Source organism: Dendrobates tinctorius, unplaced genomic scaffold, assembly GCF_039654945.1.
Source record: "Dendrobates tinctorius isolate UK_male_01 unplaced genomic scaffold, ASM3965494v1 ptg000183l, whole genome shotgun sequence".
NCBI lineage: Eukaryota > Metazoa > Chordata > Amphibia > Anura > Dendrobatidae > Dendrobates > Dendrobates tinctorius.
Window position 1 is genome coordinate 9,763,470 of NW_027361850.1, and position 26,113 is coordinate 9,789,582.

At 46.1% G+C, this 26,113-nt stretch overlaps 1 protein-coding gene and 1 long non-coding RNA gene across 10 annotated transcripts in view; one reads left to right on the plus strand and one right to left on the minus strand.

Annotated features, from left to right (window-relative positions):
- The window catches only part of MACF1 (microtubule actin crosslinking factor 1), a 292,674-nt gene that overhangs the window by 138,111 nt on the left and 128,450 nt on the right, over positions 1–26,113 (plus strand). For all 9 annotated transcript variants that reach the window (XM_073552024.1, XM_073552025.1, XM_073552030.1 and 6 more), the window contains 9 exons: positions 4,748–4,954; positions 8,742–9,272; positions 9,378–9,554; positions 9,650–9,773; positions 10,064–10,272; positions 11,403–11,720; positions 11,979–12,145; positions 12,225–12,381; positions 18,910–19,027. In XM_073552024.1, coding sequence (XP_073408125.1) covers positions 4,748–4,954; positions 8,742–9,272; positions 9,378–9,554; positions 9,650–9,773; positions 10,064–10,272; positions 11,403–11,720; positions 11,979–12,145; positions 12,225–12,381; positions 18,910–19,027 — 2,008 coding nt within the window. The remainder of the gene's footprint in view (positions 1–4,747; positions 4,955–8,741; positions 9,273–9,377; positions 9,555–9,649; positions 9,774–10,063; positions 10,273–11,402; positions 11,721–11,978; positions 12,146–12,224; positions 12,382–18,909; positions 19,028–26,113) is intronic.
- On the minus strand, positions 117–24,627 carry LOC141055075 (uncharacterized). Its single transcript, XR_012221471.1, has 2 exons — positions 24,510–24,627; positions 117–1,249 (listed from the first exon to the last, which is right to left on the minus strand). It is a non-coding gene; the product is annotated as an uncharacterized lncRNA (long non-coding RNA).

Here is a 26,113-nt window from a genome sequence, read left to right on the forward strand (position 1 = left end):
GTCATCTAATATTCTAGTATAATTGCAGTGTTTTTGAACAAACTGCCTATGAAAACAGTATATTTTTAAAAATAAGAAACACTCAAAATGCATGTTCCAAATTATTATGCACAGCAGAGTTTTCAACCTTTTTTATTTTGAACAAAAAAATGGTCAATTGTGAAATTATAAGCATTATCATCTTATTACAAAATGAAAATCAAACCGTTTTCAAGTCAAAACTTTCTTCTAGGTGATATTACATTTGCACATAGGACCCCTTGTTGGAAAGAAGCTTCTGAACTCTCTCGTCCATTGAATTTGTCAGTTTTTGGGTGGTTTGTGCTTCAATTGTTTTGCATGTGGACAGAATACCCTCCCAGAGCTGTTGCTTAGATGTGAACTGCCTCCCGCTATCATAGACACTCCTTTTGATGATGCTCCAGAGGTTCTCAATGGGGTTGAGGTCAGGGGAATATGGTGGCCACACCATAAGTTTGTCCTCTTTTATGCCCATAGCAGCCAGAGATGCAGATGTGTTATTTGCAGCATGAGACGGTGCATTATCATGCATGAAAATGATCTTGCTGCGGAAAGCACGGTTCTTCCTCTTGAACCATGGCAGGAAGTGCTGTTTTAGAAACTCCACATAGATTATGGAGTTCATCTTTACCCCTTCAGGGATCCTAAAGGGGCCGACAATCTCTCTCCCCATGATTCCAGCCCAAAACATTACTCCACCTCCTCCTTGTTGGCGCCATAGCCGTGTTTTCATGGGGTGTCCATCAACCAGCCATCCTCCACTCCATCCATCTGGACCATCGGTCGTTGCATGGCACTCATCGGTGAACAAAACAGTTTGGAAGTCAGTCTTCATGTCTGGTTTGGCCCACTGGAGCAGTTTCTGCTTGTGTGCAGTGGATAGAGGTGATCGACAGGATGGCTTACGCACAGCTGCAAACCTCTGAAGGACCCTGCATCTTGTTGTTCGGGGGACGTTGGAGGCACCAGCAGCTTCAAAAACTTGTCTGCTGCTATGACCAGGCATTTTTTGCAGCTGCTCTTTTAACCTGATGCAATTGCCTGTTGGAAAGAGTCCTCAATTTTTCCTTATCAGCACGCACACGTGTGTGCTGGGAATCAGCTACATACTTCTTGATTGTGCGATGATCACGATGAAGTGTCTTGGCAATGTTGATTGTAGTCATGCCTTGACCTAAATACTCCACAATTTGTTGCTTCTCAGCAGCCGACACATCCTTTTTCTTTCCTATTTTGGCAAAAAATGTAGGCAGCTTAATAATGTGGAACAGCCTTCTTAAAGGGAAGGTGCCGCAATTTTATATAATTTGCAAAAAAATAGTAAGTAACAAAACATGTTTCAGCAAATGTTATACTAACCAGGATTTATGGTTTGTTTGTAATAATGTTTTAATGTAGCCACTGGGCGCTGCCATCTTGATTTGCAGATCTGTGGAGGACTCATACAGTCTGCAAATATGGCCGTCCCTGGACATAGGAGACTGTGGTCGGCTCCCGACCCCACCATGCAGCCTCATTAGCAGTGAACTGGGCACGCCCCTGTGGGCTGCACCATTCACTGCTGTAGGTGTGGCTGGGCGCCATTTTACTGTAGCCCAGTGCTATCTGCTGAGCTCCACTTACCCTCTATCACAGGACCACTTGTGGCATAAAGGGTCCTGTGTTGTGAGGAGAGGCTGTAGATATGGAGAAGGTGGTCAGCAGAGGAGAGAAGCGCTCACTGGAGCCGGAGGATGGAGAGTGGTGAGTGCGGGTGACTTTCCTCTATGCTCCTCTGTCCTGCTTACTCCAGGCTCGGCCCTGTGCTTCCTGCTCTGTGTTCTTCTGCTCTGTCTCCTCACTCTCAGCCCCAGTGATCTCCGGTAATCTGACACCTTCCCTTGTATGGCTGTCTGAGGAGGACAGTGACTTATACAGCCCATAGTCTAGTGTATGGAGGGGGGCTGGAAGTTTCACCAGTGTGGGCATATCTGTAATACTGTCTTGTGTGATACTGCCTGCTGAGCCGTGTATCTAATCCTATCCTGTGTGATACTGACTGCTGAGCCGTGTATCTAATCCTATCCTGTGTGATACTGACTGCTGAGCCGTGTATCTAATCCTATCCTGTGTGATACTGACTGCTGAGCCGTGTATCTAATCCTATCCTGTGTGATACTGACTGCTGAGCCGTGTATCTAATCCTATCCTGTGTAATACTGACTGCTGAGCCGTGTATCTAATCCTATCCTGTGTGATACTGACTGCTGAGCCGTGTACCTAATCCTCTCCTGTGTGATACTGACTGCTGAGCAGTGTATCTAATCCACTCCTGTGTGATACTGACTGCTGAGCAGTGTATCTAATCCTCTCCTGTGTGATACTGACTGCTGAGCTATGTATCTAATCCTATCCTGTGTGATACTGTCTGCTGAGCTGTGTACCTAATCCTATCCTGTGTGATACTGTCTGCTGAGCTGTGTACCTAATCCTCTCCTGTGTGATACTGACTGCTGAGCTGTGTATCTAATCCTCCCCTGTGTGATACTGTCTGCTGAGCCGTGTATCTAATCCTATCCTGTGTGATACTGACTGCTGAGCCGTGTATCTATTCCTATCCTGTGTGATACTGACTGCTGAGCTGTGTATCTAATCCTCTCCTGTGTGATACTGTCTGCTGAGCCGTGCATCTAATCCTATCCTGTGTGATACTGACTGCTGAGCCGTGCATCTAATCCTATCCTGTTTGATGCTGACTGCTGAGCCGTGTATCTAATCCTCTCCTGTGTGATACTGACTGCTGAGCCGTGCATCTAATCCTATCCTGTGTGATGCTGCCTGCTGAGCCGTGTATCTAATCCTATCCCGTGTGATACTGCTCTCCTGAAATACTCTGTGCTGCTGTCACCCTGCTGGTTTTATGTGTGATCTACATGGTGGTATGAACTCTATGGCGGTATTATGTGAGAACACTATGGCAGTATTATCTGCTAAAAGCATTCTAGGGTGGTTCTGGCTGAGCACCTGCACAAGGGTCAGGGGTAATAGGTGCAGTCAGGGGTCTCATTTTTATCGTTACTGTATGGCTACATTTCCCCCATCCTGCTTCCCAGCGTCACCCCGGACTGCGCCTGTCGCCTCGCTTTCACACATCGCCAGGACAGGATCTGAGGAGGGGAATGGGGTCTTTGCCTGCAAAGTCTGGATCAGGCTGATTGATGGCCGTTCTGATCCAGAGTTTACATGCAAAGACAGTCAGTAACTTTGCAGGCCCCATCAAAATGGCTGCTCACTGTGTTCCTAGATGTCATAGGTTTTTGTGCCAGATTTCAGTAGCTGCTCCCCCTAGTGTTAACAAGTGGAAATGCCAAACTTTTTAAAATTATTTTTCATATTTTGCAAAATTAAAAACAAATGATAATATTTTTTAAGAAAATGTAAACATTAATTCTTTACATTTTTTCAATTGCTGAAAAAAATTTTTTTGGATGGCACCTTCCCTTTAAGTAGTCTTGCCTTTATTTGGACACACCTGCCAAACTAATTTGCACAGGTATCTGCAATTGCTTTCAGTGATATAAAGAGCCCTGACAGACATCACCATCAATGAGTTTAAATGACAAACAAAAAAATTCTAACCTTATCACTCCTAAACTCTTTTTGCATAATAATTTGGAACACAGTTTGTTTCTGTATTCCTGTTCCGTTATACGATGCAAATGTAAGCAGAGCCATAGATGGATGTTGGCTCACGGCCATGGTTAATCAAATACTTTTTATTCAAGAAAGCATACAGGATAGTATTACATAAGTATACATTAGAGTACAAATTATAATACTTTTCCCATTTTTAAAAAATATGCAAATACACCAAACATATCCCCTCCCCTTCCCATAACAAAAAAACCTCCCCCCCCCCCCCCCCCCCCCGTCACGCATCTACAATCCTTATCCATGCATTACAATGTTGTACACTTTTTTTTTATAACCCTAATAACCTGTTCTTGACGAGTTCTGCGGAAGCCAATCCGGGAAAGTCCAACCAGCCCCCCCAGATATTCTCGTAGTGGTTCATCTTGCCTCTTTTCTTGTATACGCTTCGCTCCATAAGGATTACAAAATTAACTCTATTTACAACTTCCTTCCTAGTAGGAGGACTTTCATCTAACCAATGCAATTTGATAAGTCTTCCTTGCAACATAAAGCAATCTGGCTATTGCTAGCCTACCCCATTCATCCGACGCCACCTCCTCTACATGTCCTAAAATACACGTCAATGGATCTCCAGTAATATTTGCTTCCGTCACTCTTTCCACCAAATCCAGGACCCCAATCCAAAATGCCTGTAATCTTGGACAAGACCATAGCATATGAAGAATATCATCCATCGTACATCTCGGACATCCAGAGTCTGCCCTTAGTCCAGCCTTTTTCATCCACACAGGTGTCCTTTATACCCTATGTATAGTGTATAACTGTGACACCCTCCCAGATTCACTTATAGATATTCTATGTAGGGACATTTTGTAAAACCGACTCCCACTGCTCATCCGATATGTCTCCTAAATCCCATGTCCATTTGGAGCTAGCCATCAATGGGTGTCTATCCAAAAACGTACCCAGCAATCCCCTGTAAATTATCGATATAAGACCCCTAGTACTCTGAAGTGTTCTCTTTTTACTAGGTGTTTGATATACCGTATCTGTGATTTTACTTTTACTTTCTTTCTGTATCTCTTTCCTTTAGTCTAGAACTGCTGAAGAGCTGAAGGAAAATCTGGGCAAGATTGAGTCTCTCCTGTGTCAGGTGCTTCCTTCTACCCCAAATGAAAGCAACCAGCTGAGAGGCAGTGTTACTGATGGCAAAGACTCCCGGAAAAAACTGCTGCCTGTTGTATCTCCTCCCCCAGAAGACGCTGCTGATATAATTAATGACTTGTATGAGAGAAAAAAGGTGAGTGTCAGAACAGATATGAATTGCTATAAAGAGTAACTTATCTTCTCTAACATTTTGTCTTACTTAATTACCATTATAAGTAGGTTGATGGGGTTTCAGGTCCTGAGACCCTCACTGATCACATGGAAAACCCTAGCACCACTCGTAAGAGGTCAGCAGCTCTCGAGACAGGAGTGCAAAGCTCCTGGATGAGCACTTACACAGACCGGGGCACAGATTCAACAAAAAGCATAGGTTATGAAGTCTGTGCTTTCTGTTGAATCCGTACTCCAGGTAGGAGCATTGCTTTACAATCGCCAGGTAGGTTGAGTGATCGATGGAGGTCTCGGAACCTATACCCCACTAATCTGCTTGTAATTATAAGGGCAATTAAATCTGAAAAATACTTTTGAAAGGATTAGTTGCTCTTTATTTGTTTTCCTGTAAGGTTGGTGCGATTACACTAATTAAAATGATACCTTGGTTAGAATCATAGAAAGGATTACTTTTGAAAGGATTAGTTGCTCTTTATTTGTTTTCCTGTAAGGTTGGTGCGATTACACTAATTAAAATGATACCTTGGTTGATGAAATGCATCTTGTGGTTGTTTAGTCTGTATTTCTAGTTTTCAGTTAATGAGTTTCTCATGCTTCAGGGTGGCCTGTGGGAGGCTTTATGTGGTGCTCTGGTCCTTTTGGGCTTAAATGACAGCTCACTGAACCTTCAATGACCTGCCTCCTATTTTAGATACTGTGCTTATGCAGTTTATATTGTGGTCTTTACGAAAAAAAAAGTTACTCACGCAAGATAGATGCTGCGCATGCGTCGCTGGCATTACTTTGCGGGAGAGTTTTTTTTTGCTTTAAGAAAATGGCGTCGACGCATGCGCAGTAGCATCTACAGTCATGGCCAAAAGTTTTGAGAATGACACAAATATTATATTTTCACATGATCTGCTGCCCTCTGGTTTTTATGTGTGTTTGTCAGATGTTTTTATCACATACAGAAGTATAATTGCAACAATATTCTGGGTAACAAAAGGTTATATTGACAGTTAGAATGAGTTAATGCAGCAAGTCAATATTTGCAGTGTTGACCCTTCTTCTTCAGGACCTCAGCAATTCTCCCTGGCATGCTCTCAATCAACTTCTGGATCAAATCCTGACTGATAGCAGTCCATTCTTGCAAAATCAATGCTTTTATATTGTCTGAATTTGAAGGTTTTTGTTTGTCCACCCGTCTCTTGATGATTGACCACAAGTTCTCAATGGGATTAAGATCTGGGGAGTTTCCAGGCCATGGTCCCAAAATCTCTGTTTTGTTCCCTGAGCCATTTAGTTATCACCTTTGCTTTATGGCAAGGTGCTCCATCATGTTGAAAAAGGCATTGTTGATCGCCAAACTGCTCTTGGACGGTTGGGAGAAGTTGCTTTTGGAGGACATTCTGGTACCATTCTTTATTCATGGCTGTGTTTTTAGGCAAGACTGAGAGAGAGCCCATTCCCTTGGCTGAGAAGCAACCCCACACATGAATGGTTTGAGGATGCTTGACAGTTGGCATGAGACAAGACTGGTGGTAGCGCTCACCTGGTCTTCTCCGAATAAGCCGTTTTCCAGATGTCCCAAACAATCGAAAAGGGGATTCATCAGAGAAAATGACTTTACCCCAGTCCTCAGCAGTCCACTCCCTGTACCTCTTGCAGAATATCAGTCTGTCCATGATGTTTTTTCTGGAGAGAAGTGGCTTCTCTGCTGCCCTGCTTGAGACCAGGCCTTGCTCCAAGAGTCTCCGCCTCACAGTGCGTGCAGATGCACTCACACCTGCCTGCTGCCATTCCTGAGCAAGCTCTGCACTGCTGGTAGCCCGATCCCGCAGCTGAAACACTTTTAAGAGACGGTCCTGGCGCTTGCTGGTCTTTCTTGGGCGCCCTGGAGCCTTTTTGGCAACAAGGGAACCTCTCTCCTTGAAGTTCTTGATGATGCGATAGATTGTTGACTGAGGTACAATCTTTCTAGCTGCGATACTCTTCCCTGTTAGGCCATTTTTGTGCAGTGCAATGATGACTGCACGTGTTTCTTTAGCGATAACCATGGTTAACAGAAGAGAAACAATGATGCCAAGCACCAGCCTCCTTTTAAAGTGTCCAGTGGTGTCATTCTTACTTAATCATGACAGATTGATCTCCTCATCAACACCCACACCTGTGTTAATGGAGCAATCACTGAAATGATGTTAGCTGGTCCTTTTAAGGCAGGGCTGCAATGATGTTGAAATGTGTTTTGGGGATAAAGTTCATTTTCTAGGCAAATATTGACTTTGCAAGTAAATGCTGTTAAGCTGATCACTCTTTATAACATTCTGGAGTATATGCAAATTGCCATTAGAAAAAATGAAGCAGTAGACTTTGTAAAAATTAATATTTGTGTCATTCTCAAAATTTTTCGCCATGACTGTATCAGTAAATGATGCTCTTAATATAGACTGGGTAAGCACAATATTTACAATAGGAAGCAGGTCACTGAACGTTCAGAACGACGATTGCCGATAGATGCTACTGCGCCAGCAATATTTTGTTAGAGCAAAAAAAAAATGTTGGGCTCCAGCAAAATGGCGACGCATGCGCAGTAGCATGTATCGGAAAGCGTTAGATGCTACTGCGCAAGCGCCATCACCATTTTGCTGGAGTTTTTTTTTTTTTTGTAAAGACCACTATAAGCTTCGCAAGCGCAGTATTTAAGATAGCAGGCAGGTCACTGAAAGTTCAGTGACCTGTCATTTAAGCCAATAAGGCTGAATATGAGAACAGAGCACCACATAAAGACCCCCCAAACAGGCTGCCCTGACACACGAGAATCTCGTTAACTGAAAACTGTAAATAAAGATTAAACAACCACAAGACGGATTTCTTCAACCCAGGTATCATTTTAATCTGTGTAATCGCGCCAACGTGACACTGTTTATAGTTTACTTAGCAAAATCCTGATGACCACTTTAAGTGCATCCTATCCTTGTCAGCACCGAGAACAGCTGATTGCCTGGGGTGCCCGGTGTCTCAAGGGATAGTTTATCAATATAAAAGTACCAGACAACCAGTTTAACAAGGGCAGGGGAGCATGCTGCTGTCAGACCACTTTGGAGGACAATTTATCTCACTTAAGAACGAAAGGATTGGATGTTTACATTTCAACATGAGATTTAGTCAATAAGTCTCATTAACATTGGCAACTACTTTTCTCTAAATTCCCCCTCCAATACAATGTTAGACTAACATCGGCCGAACCCACTGATATTGACAAGTTCAGCTGACAATCTAATGTATTTGAGGGACCCTGACAGATGATAGTCAGAGTAGGTAAGGATCCGGGATGTCCAATTTTGGACTGCTCATCCTTTTGTTCTCCAGAGACCTCGGCCGATTGCGCACTTTTGTGTATCGGAGAATCGGTCAATGTGGCTGCTGGCTGCATGACAGCTGTTGAAGCCCTAAGGAGAGCTTAATGTGAATGGGCAACTTTAGCTACCAGACATTTATTGTATTGCAGTATGTGTCCTCTGACCTGTTTGAGTGACAACCTACTGCCACTGCTAGACAGAACCAGGTCACAGTGTCAGACTGCTCAGATTCTTTGTAGCGGATGGATGTTTACCGTTGCAGAATTGACGCCGGGTGTAAAGAATGACAGACTTTTTTTTTCCTGTTGATTGAAGTTTTCTTTTTTCTTTTAGACCTATGCTAGATGGGATTAATATTCTGGTAGTAAGTTTTTATACATTTCTTTTCTATTTATGCTTTTCCTATTGTAGACTCAGCATCACGATATGTTGGCCAAACAGCAAAACTTCATCTTGACCATACAATCAGCACAAGATTTCTTAGATAAGCATGGTAGTACATTATCCCCCGAGGAGAGAGAACGGTTGCAGATCCAGCTGGCACGATTGAAGGAGGAGTACGCTACCTCATTGTCTCAATCCCAATTACAACTGAAACATTCCCAAAGCCTGCGTGATGACCTGCAAAACTTCATTCATGACTACGGGGAGTTTGAGAAGTGGCTTCATCAGAGTGAAAAAGAATTAGACAACATGCAGAACGGGGAAGCGGACTTTACAGCATTGCATGCCTTACTGCAGAGGCAAGGTGATTTTTCTGAAGATGTGATTTCACACAAAGGAGATCTGCGATACATTACTATTGCAGGCCAGAAAGTCATTGATGCAGAAAAGACAGCTGCAGAACAGTGCAATGAAGATTTGGAGGTGCAGGTGGCTGGAGCCTTGGTGAAAAATAAACTTGACGATGCTTCTAAAAGATACAGTGCCTTGCATTCTAAGGTAATCATTGATGATGCTGAAAGCACACTTGTAATTCTATAATGTAATCATTCTGCTCCCACAGTAGTAGCTATGTTCTTACATAGAATTTTTTGTGGATTACAGTGCTCCAAGCTCGGAACTCATTTAAATTCTTTATTGAGCCGGTACCAGCAGTTCCAAGAAGGCTCAGACGCAGCAGTAAGCTGGCTGCAGAACGCTGAGCTAGCAGTAGAGAAGTTACTGTCAGAACCAGTAGCATCGGATCCGGTGGCTTTGCAGTCGCAACTGGTGAAAGCAAAAGTAAATATAATATCTTCTGCAATTACCGATGACCATAAATGAGGTCTGATGCTGTTTCTGAGAGAGAATACATCTCTAAACCTTGTATATTTTAGAATGTGCAGGGTGAAATTGCAGAGCACCAAGTACAAGTGGAGAAAGTTCATAAGGCTGTATGTGGCCTTCAAGAAATCCAAGGAGATCCATCGCCAGACTGCAAGAAGATCCAGGCAAAAGCTGGTGAGTGGAAATGTCCAAGTGTGAGCGGAGTCTGTCACACATACGCAAACTGGTGTAAGCAAGAAGCTTATATCTCTGGAAATCCACAGTTCCTGTGCCCAGGTCTCGAGACACGTTTGTGGGTTGATCTGTGTGTGTGGGTACCACAGCAAAGGAGCTGATCTTGTATGCTCTGTCAGATCAGCTTGCATCTCCATGACTGATTCTTTTTTTTTCAATTTCCAGTAAATGTGATCAGTTTTTCAATATATACTGGCATGCTGTGTATATGACTAAGTGTATCGTCATAGATTCTATTGAAAGCCGATTCCAGAATCTCTCCAGCAAGATGTCTGCTCACTCCGATCTACTACAGAAGTCGGTAGCTCAGTCTCAGAGCGTTCAGGAAGGCCTGGATCACCTCTTGCACTGGTTGGAGGGAATTGAGAAGACTCAAGAGAGACAAAAACAGTCATCTATGTCCTCCTTATCAATTCAGGATGCTCTTGCTCAGAACATGGTAAGGACTATTCTTGAACTCTGACCATTTGTAATCTGTTCTTAAAAAAAGTGTGTGTATAATATATATATGAAAAAAACTCACTATTAGGCTGGTTTCACATTAGCGCTTTTTAAGCGCACGCACGGCCGGGGGTAGCTCCGCCCCCGAGCCGGCTCTCTGCCCGGTGTGCCCGCCCCTTGCTTGTAGCGCCGCCTGCGATCGGCGCACCCTATCTTTAGCATAGGGTGCGCAGATCGTGCGCAGGCCGTGCGCTAGTTGCGCTTTGACCTGCGCTGCGCACTTTTGACGGTGCGCCGAGCACGCTGAAATCCAAAAAGTTTGATTTTGGCGCGTACGGCGCACCGTCAAAAGTGCGCAGCGCAGGTCAAAGCGCAACTAGCGCACGGCCTGCGCACGATCTGCGCACCCTATGCTAAAGATAGGGTGCGCCGATCGCAGGCGCCGCTGTGCGCTAGGAGGCGGCGCTACAAGCAAGGGGCGGGCACGCCGGGCAGAGAGTCGGCTCGGGGGCGGAGCTACCCCCGGCCGTGCGTGCGCTTAAAAAGCGCTAATGTGAAACGAGTCTTAAAGGAGTTGTCCACTACTTGGACAACACTTTCGCAATCTCTGTTTAACACCCTTATAAAACATTAAGTTATACTCGCCTCGGCAGGCGCTGTTCCAGTAGTGTTGGCACTGGCACTCCTCGGGATCATGCGACATTGTCACGCTATCCCTGCTGTCAATTGGCGCTAGCTTCATTCTCCCCTTCTTTGGACAGATCACATACACCTCGAGGAAGTGAGAGCTCCTGCTCGCTCACTTTTTCTGGATTTATGTGACTCATCCTAAGGCGTGGAGAGTGAAGCCGTCGCTGATTGACCACAGGGATTGCTTGCCATAATGTCATGCATCCCCAGGAGAGCTGGTGCCGACATCAGTGGAACGGTGCCTGTCCCAGACGTGAATATAGCTGCTGTTATGAGGGGATTGAGAAGAGATTGCCCAAGTAGTGAACAACCCGTATATGTACAAATCATCTGTAACTAGCATTTTTATGCCCAGCATTCCTAAGATCATTTTAAAAATATGTTGGTACAAAGTTTTAGAAACCATTGTGTATATAAATTTTTTTTAATTTTTTTCAGAAATTAAGACAGGACATTGGAAGTAGAAGGGGAAGCCTAGATGCTACTGGAGAAATGGTAGTGAAGTTCATGGAGACAGCAGACAAAGCAGCAGCCGCAACACTTCAGAACAAGCTGTCTGAAGTCACCGCACGGTTTGAGAAAGTGTGTCAGCAGCAGATCCTCTATGAGACTGCCCTCAAAGAAGTCCTACCTAAAGTGGAAAGATATGAGCAGATCTCGGAGTCACTACAAGAATTTAAAGATACAAAGTCACAATACCTTGCATCAGGAAACCAGCCTGATAGAGATATTGCTCAGTTTTCAGAGCAAATCCAGGTTTGTCCCTTTTTTTTTTTTTTTTTTTTATTTTGTCTGTTTTAAAACCCAGCGTAAGATTCACACAGCGGTATTTTGCATCACTGTTTGTTAGATTAACCACAGGAGGTGTTTTCCTGCAGTGAAAAGCTGCAATTCAAATTGTACCCCTATTTTAGACCCACTCCTAGCTATTGTCTTACTGACAGATACTGATTGTTTCCATTTTGTTGTATTTTTTGGGGTTAAATATTCCCGTTTTATCATTTTTTATGTTAGGATTTGAATATAGAAATAAAGCAACAGGAAGCGCAACTGGATACTCTTGAACATCTGGTGAAGGATCTGAGCACCTGCCCTTTGCTTGTTGATGCTTCTGAGCACTTACAGAAGGTTCACACCCTGAAGAAGGCTTTTCAGGATCTCCAGGAAGCAGCAAGAGAGAGGTACTTATTTTACACATAGTCAAATATTTATGGTTTTCCATATATTGACTGTGTTAAAGCAACTTTTATTCTGCTGCAGACAACGAGATGCAACATCCTGCCAGGAAGAGCTAGAAGAGTTCAAGAGACTGGTTGGCAGCATGAGGAAGTGGCTGAAAGATAGTGAAGACAGTGTGCCATCCTGTGAAGGTTCTCATGGATCACTTGAATTACAGATTTTACTGCAACAAGTCCAGGTAAACCTGGAGCTGTAACAATATAATTTCTGGGTGTCGAGACACTAGAAAGGGCGAATTGCTTGGATTGCATTCAGCTTTGAGGTTATATATTTTCTATTCGCCCATACGCTGTTCTCTTAGGAGAGTCAAAAATAGCATACAATATTTGGAGCACTTATGCCACCACTTGCTGATCATTCATAACTTCTGATGAGAGAGCCATCACGCAGCCCTGTTCTAGTGGGGCTATGCTACATTATCAGGTACCGTGCCAAGGCACTGTGTCTCTGAGATATTCTAGCCTCTTTGCATTAAGAACTAAAGACAATGACCGTATCTGCTGTTGTGAACCTAAACCTAGATGACCAGTGTTCTGCACAATTTGTGTATATGGTATGGTTAGGATCAAATAGCCATCATATGGCTCATTTCAAAGTCTACAAGTGGATGAATTGTAAATTAGTAAGGTCATCCCCTTGACTTGTTCATATTCTAACACTGTACACTTGAAAACTGAGATTTAGATCGTCACTATTTTGAGTTTTCTCCTTCGTCTCTTTGGGGGACACAGGTACTGTGGGTGTATGCTACCGCCATCTGGAGGCTGACACTAAGTAAACAACACAAGGTTAGCTCCTCCGCCGCATACACCCTCGCCCCGATTGCGGGCGGAAACCAGTTTTATGCTTAGTTTCTTTGGAGGCACACGTGTCTGGGTTTCTCCAGACTTTTTTTTTTTTTTTTCCTTTCTCTTTTTCCATGAAGATAAGACAGCGGCGACGGACCCTATTGAAAGTGTCCGATCTCCCCAAACCATCAACGGGTGAGCACGTGTTGAGTATCGTCTCCATGTATCCTTTCCCGCACCGAGGGACATATCTGGGCCATTTTCCCCAGACATTATTTCTTTTTTTTTTTTTTTACTATGAAGATTAGACAGGGGCAACGGATTCTATTGAAAGGGTCCGATTTCCCCAAACCATCAGCGCGACGTGGGACACGATGCCGGACTTAGCCCTGTCCACCCCTAGGTATGGAAACCATGGGCTTGTACAGAGGCACAAGACTAGTCTGTGCGGCCCCCACTGCTCCACCAACACTAGGCAGTGCTGCAAGGCGGCGGACGGTCCCTCTCCTCAGCCCTGGAAGGATGACAGAGTTAGGGTGCCTGCACCCTCCCGAATTCACACCCCTTTCCCCTCTACCTGATCGGAGAAGAGGTCTGTGTTCAGCAGCGGTCCAGACGGTATGGAGGGGATTGCCAGGGAGGGCCATGGGGCATTCTTCAGGCAATCAGCAGAGGGGCAGAATGGGGCTGCAAAGGTCCTGGGATAGGCCCCTTCCCTTTCCCGGCCCCCCTCCCCCACTACCACCCCCACACAGCAGTTGGAGGGTATGGTGGCGATGCTGCGGCGGAGCAGAGCAGGAGGCAACGCGGCGTGCCTGACGCCAATAGACGCAGCGTGGGTATGCGGCGCCCGGCTCGCTCGCCGCCCCCGCCACGGGCGGCCCTCAGAATCCAGCCCACGGCTTTGGCGCGACGTCACTTCCTGCGGCCCGCCCTTCAGAGCTGGGTGGGCGCCGGATAAATTCAGGCCCTGGCTTTTCTGCAGAGTAGGCCGCAACCAGGAATAGCGGTCGGCCCGCCTGCAGCAGGATCACGCAGAGGAGGACGTGCGGGGGACACAGGACCGGGTAAGTGCGGTCCCAACGGTGACAGCAAAGGCTCTCCTTCCTCCCCAAACCCCTAGCAGGGCACCATTGAGGCAGGGGATTCAATATGGCTGGGAAAGGGAAGATGCACACATTCCTATTCGCTGCATGCATCGCCTGTAGGGCCTCATTTCCGCGGGCGCAGAGCAATAAGTTATGCGAGGCCTGCGGATTCGAACGCGCCCAGGAGAGCCCTCTCTTGTATCCGAGCTCAGGGATTTAAGTCCTCCGGAATAGGCCTTATTGCTATCGCAGTCTATGGCATCCCTTACTAAGGCGATCGAGTCTCTTCACGCCCCGGATAGGGGCAAGGATAGTGCCTCGCTGACCTGGGAGGGGTCCTCCACCTCACAGGAGCCGGCCTGCAGGGGCCGTTCTCATTCCGGGCAGACGCGAAGGAAACGAGCCCACAGGGCAACTCCCGGCCCATCTGGTGCCTCGGCATCCGTAAGTTCAGCATCACGCTCGCCTTCACCAGTTGTCGGGAGCGGGCAGAGTTCAGATTATGACTCAGACGAGCCACTGGACCTAGATACCCCGGGGTCTCGGGAAACAATTGATAGCCTCATCGATGCTGTTAATCAGACTCTAGAGGTTGAGGATGACGTCACCTTGGCATCAGGCCATAAGGTATCCTTCAAGCGGACTAAGCGACCACATAGTGTTTGGCTTTCACCCAGAGTTTGAAGACATAGTGCAGCGTCACAGGGAATGGCCGGATAGGCGTTTCTCAGGCCAGAAGACGATAGTGGCAAGATATCCGTTTGCCCCGGAGCTCTGTAAAAAATGGGTGGAATCCCCAGTGGTGGATCCACCAGTGTCACGCCTGGCCTCGAAGTCCGTGTTATTTGTACCTAGTGGTTCTTCTATCAAAGACCCCACTGATCGGCTCATAGAAAGTCTGGCTCGCTCAGTCTTTGAAGCCTCAGGATCAGCAGTCTCTCCCTCGTTCGCAGCAACGTGGGTAGCCAAGGCCATGATGTCATGGTCAGACTCACTGAGCAAGGTCTTGCAGGATAAGGACCTGCCTACAGAGGTATCGGAGATCGGAAGTCAAATCGCTATGGCTGGTGACTACTTAATGCTTCCTTGCGGTAGCCATTAGGAGGGCCCTATGGTTAAGGACATGACGTGCCGATTCTATCTCCAAGAAGTCGTTAACTTCCCTGCCGTATCAGGGTGGCTGCCTGTTCGGGGAGAAATTAGACCAGCTCATCTCCGATACCACGGGAGGAAAGAGCAGCTTTCTCCCGCAACAAAGGACCAAGCTGCCCTTTCGCCAAGCTCAGGCACGGATTCAGGCCTTTCGCAACCCTGGGTGGATGGCAGCAGCCAGCTCTGCCGCCCCAGGTCGCTCCAACCAGGATAGGGAGCGGCAGGTCTGATATAGAGCCAACCCATTGGGGAGAGTGCGTGCTCGTCAGCCCAGGGCAAGAGGAGCCAGGGCCCAGAGACCCGCAGCCAAATGACTCGGACCACTTTTTAGGCGACACCAGCAGAGTAGGCGGCCGCCTGCTCTGTTTTCGCCAGGTCTGGGTCTCTATAGCACGCAACTCATGGTGGCGGAACTGGTGTCTGCAGGATACAAGATAGTTTTTCAAGTTTCCCCCAAAACGATTTTTTCTGTCTCGGCTTCCCAAGGTGGAGCCCCGGGCAAGGGCATTGCTAGGGGCCATCGACTCCAGCGCAACTGAGTCATTGTTCCCGTGCCACAGCACGAGAGAGGGCAGGGCTTTTATTTCAATCTGTTCACGGTCCCCAAAAAGGACGGGACAGTCAGGCCGGTTTTGGACCTGAAGCTTCTGAACAAGTTCATCAGGATCAAACATTTTCGAATGGAGTCTCTCCGTTCAGTTATAGCGGCCATGGGCCAAGGGGAATACTTGGCCTCGATCGACATCCAGGATGCCTACCTGCACGTCCCCATTTTTCGGTTCGCCATCAATGGCCGACATTTCCATTTTGCAGCACTGCCCTTCGGGCTCGCCACCACTCCCAGAGTGTTCACAAAGGTGATGGCAGTCGAGATGGCCGTCTTACACTCTCGAGGCATAGTCATCTTACCTTACTTAGACGAGCTCTTGGTCAAGGGCCCCTCGTTTCGGGCATGCGAGGAGAATGTCAGCACCACGCTGGATATCCTCTCCCGCTTAGGGTGGTTGGTCAGCAAGAAAAAATCATCCCTTGTCCCAGCTCAGAGGATTTCTTTTTTAGGGATGATTTTCGACACCTCCCGAGGGTTGGTAATTCTCCCTCAGGACAAAGCTCTAGTCCAGAAGCTTCGGCAGCCAGTCCCGCAAACCATTCTGTTTCGGATGAGAGTGCTAGGAAAAATGGTGGCAGCAATGGAAGCGATTCCGTTTGCCCAATTTCATCTTCGCCCCCTACAGCACGCCCTCTTGTCAGCCTGGGACAAGAACCCGTTCATGCTCGATCATCAGTGCCGCCTATCCTCGCAGGTTAGGCAGTCACTGGAGTGGTGGACAATCAGGTCCTCCCTTCTGCAGGGGATACCCTTTCCCCCAGATCACTGGCTAGTGGTCACAACCGACGTCAGCCTCCTCGGCTGGGGGGCAGTTTTTCGCCACCACACCACCCAGGGACAATGGTCACCGCAGGAGGCACGCCTCCCGATCAACTTGTTGGAAATACGAGCGGTCCGGCTGGCAATGCAACATTTTCAGCACCTTCTAGCAGGACGTCCCATCCGAATTCAATCGGACAGCGCCACGGCAGGGGCTTACATAAATCATCAAGGGGGCACGCGCAGCAGAGCAACCATGCGCGAGGTAGGACACGTGCTTCACTGGGCCGAGAGGAACTATTCGGTAATATCGGCAGTCCATATCCCGGGCGTGGAAAATTGGGCGGTTGACTTCCTCAGCCGGCAGGGTGTCGCGTCGGGGGAATGGTCTCTGCACCCGAGGTCTTCCAGCAGATTTGCCAACGGTGGGGAACACCGGACGTGGATCTGATGGCCTCCAGGGGGAACGCCAAGGTTCCCATGTTCGTCGCTCAGGACCAACGAGCGATCGCAGTGGACGCGTTGGTTCTGCCATAGAACCAGTTTCGCCTTCCATACTTGTTTCCCCTGCTACCGCTGCTCCCGAGGGTTATCAAGAAGATCAAAACAGAAGGGAGTCCAACGATTCTGCTGGCTCCAGACTGGCCCCGCCGAGCATGGTACGCAGAGCTAGTGCAGCTGCTCGCCGACATCCCTTGGCAACTGCCAGACCCCCCAGATCTACTGTCCTAGAGCCCGATCTTCCACCCGAACTCAGGGGCCCTGTGTTTGACGGCATGGTCGTTGAATCTTGGATTCTGACCCAGGCTGGGTTCAGCCGCAATGTGGTAGCTTCAATGATTAGCGCCCGGAAGGCTACCTCGGCGAGAATTTACCACCATACCTGGAAGGTCTTCTTTACTTGGTGTCGTGACCGTGGTTTTTCTCCACTGACGTTTTCAATTCCCAACATCCTAGCCTTTCTCCAGTCAGGCCTAGACTCAGGTTTGGCCCCGAGCTCCCTTAGGAGACAGATATCGGCGTTGTCCATGCTGTTCCAGCGAAGAATTGCTACCAATATGCAGGTGAGGACTTTCACCCAGGGAGTCTCCCACTTGGTACCTCCCTATAGGGCGCCCCTGGAAACCTGGGACCTTAATCTGGTCCTGAGTGTTCTGCAGGAAGCTCCTTTCGAACCACTTCAGGATGTTCCTTTGTCGAACCTTTCCCGGAAAGTAGTATTCTTGGTAGCCATAACTTCCATTAGGCGAGTCTGAGTTGGCGGCCTTGTCCTGCCGAGCACCTTTTCTCACCTTCCACAAGAATAAGGTGGTGCTCAGACCAGCTCCCCCCTTTCTGCCAAAGGTCGTGTCCTCATTCCACGTTAATGAGGATATTGTCTTGCCCTCATTCTGTCCAGCGCCAGTACATCGCGTGGAAAAGGGTCTTCTTACGTTAGACTTGGTGAGAGCAATCAGAAGGTACGTGGCACGGACAGCACCCTTTTGTCAGACGGACACGCTGTTCGTGCTCCCCGAAGGGCACAGGAAGGGACTCGCAGCCTCAAAAGCGACCTTAGCCAGATGGATCAGTCTAACTATTCAGGAGGCCTACCGCATTAGAGGCACGCCGGTTCCAGCAGGGATCAGAACGCACTCTACTCGGGCAGTGGGCGCCTCTTGGGCGCTTCGGCACCAGGCTTCGATGGAACAAGTGTGCAAGGCAGCGACCTGGTCCAGCTTGCACACGTTTACTAAACATTATAATGTCCATACTCGGGCTTCGTCAGATGCGAGCCTAGGTAGAAGGATTCTCCAAGCAGCGGTGACGCACCTTTAGACAGGAGGTGCATGTAGCTTGGATTGGTGAGTCAACTTCCCACGCAGGGACTGCTTTAGGACGTCCCACAGTACCTGTGTCCCCCAATGAGACGAAGGAGAAACAGGGAATTTTGTGAGTACTCACCGTAAAATCCTTTTCTCCGAGACGCTCATTGGGGGACACAGCACCCACCCTGTTAGCCAAGTTGGCTCTGTTTTTATTTAATTAATGTGCATTTTTTTGTTGATGTCAGGGTGGACCTTTTCCAGACATATCTGCATTTAAGGCTGTTTTTTTGTTACTCTCCTACTGCTTTTGCACTAAACTGGTTTCCGCCCGCAATCGGGGCGAGGGTGTATGCGGCGGAGGAGGAGCTAACCTTGTGTTGTTTACTTAGTTACCTCCAGATGGTGGTAGCATACACCCACAGTACCTGTGTCCCCCAATGAGCGTCTCGGAGAAAAGGATTTTACAGTGAATACTCACAAAAATCCCTGTTTTCTTCACAGGACCTTTTAAAAGAATGGAAAATAAAGGGCCCTCAAGTGGAAGTCATTACACAAAAAGGATCTGAATTGGAGAGCAGAATTATGGAGATAACTTCATCAGAAAGCCAACTGCAAAGAGGTGAGCATAAATATTGGCTTTTTGCTCGTCATACTTGCGTGTTTCTTTCAATTCCTCATTTACCCTGTCTTTATGCAATAGGATGGGCTTGTATATATGGAGGCTGAGAGGCGTGATATGCTGCATACTGGGGCTGTATCTGTATATAGAGTTGCAGAGATGAGTGAAATAATTCAGGATGGGGCTGTGCAAAGATGGGCTTAGAGGTGTGATATAGTTTAAGGTGGAGACACTATACAGAGGTGACAGAACGTATAGATATGCAGGATTGGCTGTATATAGTGGGGACAGAAAATAGAGAGATAAAGGAGGCTGCATGGCTGGGAAGGCTATACAGCAGGATGTGGCTCTGTGTACAGGGGCTAAGATTCGTTGAGAGACCAGTCATGTGAAACTGAAAATGCTGCTCTGTTGATGCAAATGACAGAGGTTTATCTTCTCTCATATACATCAACAGAGCAGCATTTTCAGCTTCACTGATCTTTCTGTAGCAGGCAGCACATTTCTTCTTTGCTATTGTGAATGATGGCAGACAGTTGAACTTTGCTACAACCAGCTAAGGATTTAAAACTACACTTCAGGTGTACTAATGGTAATGGCAGAAGATTCTGGAAAGTAGGGTACTGTACAGGAGCAGAGAGTGCACAGAGGCAAGAGGTGAATTCTAGACTTAAGATTCATTTACACGAGCAGATAAATGTTTTTATGTTTTTATCGAGGAATTATACGATTGTAGCTCGTAACTACTATCAAACTGTCAGACAAGTGTTTGTACAGGATGAGAATAGAGAATTCTATTGTTGAATAACATGTTTAATGTTCCAAATGCTATTCAACAATTTAATTCTCATTTTTCTGCGTGAAGAGAAAAGATACTCTGAAGTGTAGATGTGTTCACCACTTAAATCCCCTGAGAGATACTATTTATTTTGTAGACATGAATCCATAAAGCATTGCACCAACACAAACACGTCATTGATGGTGTATAAAAGCAATATCATTGAATTTATGAAGCAAAATTTTTTTTTTTTTTTTTTTATAATTACGAATATGTATTTGTTGCAGTGTACAACTTCTATTGAGCTATTAATTGGATTGGAATATGATCAACCCTATATAATACTTGAATTTCCACTCCTTTTATCCTAATCGGTGAACAAGAAAACAGCCTCAAGATACATTGTGCAATTTTCGAAAGTTAAATTAGATTTTTTTCCGCTCTCCTAAACTTTCATGCACGATCAATAAGTTGTTTTGGATACATCGCTCAGTCGCTCAACTCATTCACATTACACAATTATCGTGAACGAGGAGCTGCTAATGTTAGAATCTGACAGATTGGCCAGCATAAATGCGGCCCTAGTTTAGCTGGATGATAACTTAGAGAGGGGGGGCTAGTGAGGGTGGTGGGGCCCGTAGCACTAAGGAGAAGCAAGTGCTGCTGGGAAATGTAGTTTTAACAAATATGAATAAGACCGCCGATTCAGCGATGTGAAGCTGGATACACAGTGTGGCAGATAAACATGAAAAAATTATACAATGGTACAAGAAAGAAGCTAAACATCTTTGCTCAAACATTATATTTAACAATAAGCATGCATTTAATGTGATTTGAGAAAAATACCGTGATTGCGACTGTAACCCTTTTTATGCAGTATGGCCTTATTTATTGACGGTCATTATTCATTTTATTTTAGCGGTTTCATCAATTTTCATTTCCAAATTTCAGACTTGCGTCTTATAGCATGTAGTTCAACTAAAAGGACATTTCCCACAATTGACATTACTACTTATTCACTGGATATGAGTGTCTGACCGCTTGGAGTCCTGTTCGCTAAAATAGGGGGCCTTAGCCACTTATTCCTCCTCAATAAACAGAATGAAAATGGAGCACCACTACTGGACAACCCTGGCTTAATCAATTCAGGACCTTAATTAAAATAAAAGCTGTATGCGTTCACCTCTTGCAGTGTCGTTATTCCAGCTATGTCAACGTCGCTGTTCCTGGCGGTTACATGATATACATGATATTGTTGTCATGTGCGGCTCCATCCAATGAATAAGCTGCTCGTTGGCAGCAGCCTTCACTATTCCATTAGAGCGGACGTCCATCCGTACGAAATATTGATGAACTACAGTCAGAGGGTCCACTTATTGGTTGCAGTGGATATGTAAGCCAACGATGTTATGTCATGCAACTAAGTTGCCATTTACACCGTTTTTATTTGACTTAGGGTCCTGAATGGGTTAAGTCGGGGTTGCAAAGAAGTGGGCAACCCCTTTTAAGTATCGATGTAGCTGACGAAAACAGCAAAGTGTTGTATGCTATCTCCATCAGTCCAAAAAACGTTTATTCGAATGGCACTGCTCATTGGTAGTACCCTTCCATGCAAACTCCTCCTTTCTCCATGAGTGCTGTGGCTTTAAAGGGAAGGTGCCGTCAAAAAATGTTTTTTTTTTTCCAGTAATTGAAAAAAATGTAAAAAAATTAATGTTTATATTGGTAAAATATGAAAAATAATTCTAAAATCTTTGGTATTTCCACTTTTAAACACTAGGGGGAGCAGCCACTGAAATTTGACAAAAACCTAGTGTACAACTAACTTCCATTACTGCACTGCAGTAAATATAGGCTGAATCTGCTGACATGGGTGTGATGTCACTCCTCTCCTCCCCTTCTGGGTGTTTGTGAAGGGATAAGAGAGGATGACAACTAGGAACACAGTGAGCAGCCATTTTGTTGGTGACTGCATAGTTATACGGAGTAGATGGTCACTGAGGATGGCAGGCAGCAAGGATTCTGGGAGATATATGGTGGAAGGAGCAAGGTGACTACAGCACAGAGTATTTCAGGAGAGCTGTGTGCTGGACTATGGGGGGATCACAGAGAGAAAGATGGGGGACGGAGCAGGTTGCAGAAGCAGAGTATTTCAGGAGAGCAGTGTGATGGTCTATTGGGGGGCACCGTGTTCGGCGCGCAGAGCAGCCAGGGATTGTACATAGAGCGCTGTCTTTTATACACATGGATGGACCGTCTGCTTGTCTGCCCCACAGAAATCCAGGAAACATTTCTGCTGATTGATGGCCTGTTCTGATCCAGACTTTGCATGCAAAGACCCCATTCCCCTCTTCAGATCCTGTCTCCTCCATCCTGTCCTGGCGATGTGTGAAAGCGAGGCGATAGGCGCAGTCCTGGGTGACACTGGGAAGCAGGCTGGGGGGATATGTAGCCATATAGTAATGATAAAAATGAGACCACTCTCTTCAGCTGCCTCACCAGATTGCACCTAACTGGAGGGGATGCTGCCCCCCTCTATTATCCCAGACCCATGTGCAGGTGCTCAGCCAGAACCACCCTAGAATGGATCCCCTCTCTGCAGATAATACTGCCATAGTGTTCTCACATAATACCGCCATACAGATCACAAATAATATCGTCATATAGTTCTCGCATAATACCACCATACAGATCACACATAGCGTCATATAGTTCTCACATAATACCACCTTATAGATCACACATACCACCATAGTGTACTCACATAGTACCACCATATAGATCACACCTAATACTGCCATATAGATCACACATAATACCGCCAGTGTTCTCACATACCACCATATAGTTCTCACATACCGCCCATATAGTTCTCACATACCGCCCATATAGCTCACACATTATACCGCCCATATAGTTCACACATTATACCGCCCATATAGTTCACACATTATACCGCCCATATAGTTCACACATAATGCTGTCATATAATTCTCACATAATACTGCTATATAGATCACATATAATACAATCAGTATCACACATGGGAGAATTAGATACACGGCTGCGCAGACAGTATCACACAGGATAGGATTAGATACATAGCTCAGCAGTCAGTATCACACAGGATAGGATAAGATACACAGCTCATCTGTCAGTAACACACAGGTTATGATTAGATACACAGCTCAGCAGACTGTATCGCACAGGATAGGATTAGATACATGGCTCAGCATACAGTATCATAGGATTAGATACACGGCCCTGCATTCAGTATCACACGGGAGAGGAATAGATACACGGCTCAGCATACAGTATCACACAGGAGAGGATTAGATACACTGCTCAGCAGTCAGTATCACACAGGAGAGGATTAGATACACGGCTCAGCAGTCTATCACACAGGAGAGGATTAGATACACTGCTCAGCATACTATATCACACAGGATAGGATTAGATAAACGGCTCCGCAGTCAGTATCACACAGGATAGGTTTAGATACACGGCTAAGCAGACAGGATAGGATTAGATACACAGCTCAGCAGTCAGTATCGCAATGGAGAGGATTAGATACACGGCTCAGCAGATGGTATCACAGGGTTAGATACATGGCTCAGCATACAGTATTACAGGATAGGATTAGATACACGGCTCTGCATACAGTATCACACAGGAGAGGATTAGATACATGGCTCAGCATACAGTATCACAGGATAGGATTGATACTGTATGCAGAGCTGTGTATCTAAAGAATAGGATTAGATACACAGCTCAGCAGAAAATATCACACAGGAGAGGATTAGATACACGGCTCAGCATACAGTATCACACAGGAGAGGATTAGATACACGGCTCAGCAGTCAGTATCACACAGGATAGGATTAGATACACGGCTCAGCACAGTATCACACAGGAGAGGATTAGATACACGGCTCAGCATACAGTATCACACAGGATAGGATTAGATACACGGCTCAACAGACAGTATCACACAGTATAGGATTAGATACACGGCTCAGCACAGTATCACACAGGATGGGATTAGATGCACGGCTCAGCAGACATCACACAGTATAGGATTAGATACACGGCTCAGCACAGTATCACACAGGATAGGATTAGATACACGGCTCAGCAGACAGTATCACACAGGAGAGGATTAGATACACGGCTCAGCAGACAGTATCACACAGGATAGGATTAGATACACGGCTCAGCAGACAGTATCATACAGGAGAGGATTAGATACACGGCTCAGCAGACAGTATCACACAGTATAGGATTAGATACACGGCTCAGCACAGTATCACACAGGATGGGATTAGATGCACGGCTCAGCAGTCAGTATCACACAGGATAGGATTAGATACATGGCTTTGCATACAGTATCACATAGGAGAGGATTAGATACAGGGCTCAGCAGACAGTGATAGGATTAGATACACGGCTCAGCAGACATTATCACACAGGATAGGATTAGATACACGGCTCAGCAGACAGTATCACACGGGAGGATTAGATACACAGCTCAGCAGACTGTGTCACAGAGGATGGGATTCGATACACAGATAATAGGACTGAGCTGTGCAGACTCCTCACCCCCCACAGCTGCAGAAGCTGAGACAACCCACTGCTGTGTGTGTGAGAGAGAGGAGCGTTCACAGGTCAGCTGCTGCTGTTCTTTCACCCCTCCTCGGTAATTACCTCACTGCTCCTTCCCCCTGCCTCCCGTCCTCGGTCTTCTCCTATTACCGCGTGGCTCCTGCGATTATAGGGGCAAAGTGAAGCTCACCGTATACACGGTGGGCTCCAGAAAAATGGCGCCGATCTCCTCCCTTCTGCGATCTGGACAGCCCAGGGGGCGTCTCAATGCTAGGTATAGGGTCGGCAGGCATCTGCTGTCTCCTATCCCCAGGGCAGCCATATTTGCAGAATGAAAGTGTCTCTTACACTCCTGCAAAGCAAAATGGCAGTTCCCAGTGGCTGCAAAAATAATAATAAAAAAAAATTAAAGTTAAAAAAAATTATTTTGTATTAAAAATATTTTTTTATATAAATAATTTTTAATACAAAAAAAAAATTGCGGCACCTTCACTTTAAGACCTTGCTTTCCACCCCTGTGTTTGGTGGGATTAATGCATTTGTTGGAATGTAGGGCCTGAGCAGACATTGGACAGATGCAAAATGTGCTGATTTCTCTTCAAGGCAGACCTGTACATTAAGGCTGTGTGCCCACGTAAGCGTTTTTGAAGCGTTTGTCCCGGTCAAAACACTTCAAAAACGTATAGAAGAAGCATCCCATTCATTTTAAATGAATTCCGCACTTTTTGTGCACATTGATGCTTTTTTTTCCATGCAAAAAACGCTTAGCGGTCAAGCACGCAGCATGCTCATTAATTTTTACAATAAAAAGCGTCTTTTAGCGTGTGACAGCTGCCAAATATAAAAACCGCCATAAATAGTAAATCAAACCCCCGTTATCACCCCCCTGTATTTATTTCCATTTTCCCATTAGGGTTAGGGTTAGGGTTAGAATTGGGGGTTTCCACTATTTGCGCACATCAGGTGATCTCCAAACGCAACATGGCGTCTGATCTCAATTCCAGCCAATTCTGCGTTGAAAAAGTCAAATGGTGCTCCTTCCCTTCCAAGCTCTGCCATGCGCCCAAACAGTGTTTTGCCCCCACATGTAGGGTATCAGCCTACTCAGGACAAATTGCAAAACAACTTTTGGGGTCCAATTTCTCCTGTTGCCCTTAGGAAAATAAGAATTGGGGGCAAAAATATCATTTTTGTGGAAAAAAAATGATTTTTTTATTTTCACGCCTGGGCGTTATAAACTTCTGTGAAGCCCTTGGGGGTTCAAAGTGCTCACCACACATCTAGATAAGTTCCTTGGGGGGTCTAGTTTCCAAAATGGTGTCATTTGTGGGGGGATTCCACTGTTTTGGTACATCAGGGGCTTTCCAAACGTGACATGGTGTCCGATCTCAATTCCAGCCAAAATCGTCAAATGGCGCTGCTTCCCTTCCGAGCTCTGCCATGCGCCCAAATAGTGGTCTACCCCCACATATGGGGTATCAGCGTACTCAGAACAAATTGCACAATAACTTTTAGGGTCCTGTTACCCTTGGGAAAATAAAAATTGGGGGTGAAAAGATCATTTTGTGGAAAAAATATGATTTTTTAATTGTACCGCTGTACGTTATAAACTTCTGTGAAGCCCTTGTGGGTTCAAAGTTCTCACCACATATCTAGATAAGTTCCTTGGGGGGTCTAGTTTCCAAAATGGGGTCACTTGTGGGGAG